This window comes from Neophocaena asiaeorientalis, unplaced genomic scaffold, assembly GCF_003031525.2.
Source record: "Neophocaena asiaeorientalis asiaeorientalis breed wild unplaced genomic scaffold, Neophocaena_asiaeorientalis_V1.1 scaffold515, whole genome shotgun sequence".
NCBI classification, from domain to species: domain Eukaryota; kingdom Metazoa; phylum Chordata; class Mammalia; order Artiodactyla; family Phocoenidae; genus Neophocaena; species Neophocaena asiaeorientalis.
Genome location: NW_020175829.1, coordinates 171,855 through 172,096, shown reverse-complemented (window position 1 = coordinate 172,096; position 242 = coordinate 171,855). Strand labels below are relative to the sequence as shown.

The 242-nt window shown below is 67.8% G+C and overlaps 1 protein-coding gene across 1 annotated transcript in view; it reads right to left on the bottom strand.

Moving 5' to 3' along the window:
* FCHO2 (FCH and mu domain containing endocytic adaptor 2) overlaps positions 1–236 on the bottom strand; it is a 114,279-nt gene extending 114,043 nt beyond the window's left edge. Inside the window, exon 1 of the mRNA XM_024732766.1 lies at positions 200–236. Within this exon, the coding sequence (XP_024588534.1) occupies positions 200–232 (33 nt within the window). The 5' untranslated portion in view covers positions 233–236. The remainder of the gene's footprint in view (positions 1–199) is intronic.
* Between the last annotated feature and the right edge of the window lie 6 nt (positions 237–242).

Genomic DNA, 242 nt, shown 5'->3' with positions numbered 1-242 from the left:
CCCGCAAGGGCGGCAAGCCAGCGAATCGCCCGACGGGTTTCATCCAAGCGGGACGCAGCAGGCGGCGGTCGGAGGACGCCGGCCCTGCCCGCGAAGCCGCCGCCGCCGCCGCCGCCGCCCGAAGCGCACGCAGGCCGAGGTCAGGCGCAGAAACCCTCGGACTCCGAAACCCACACAATGTCCAACATCCTTCTCTTACCCAAAAATTCTCAACGAAATGCGCCATGACCATCCTGCCGCCG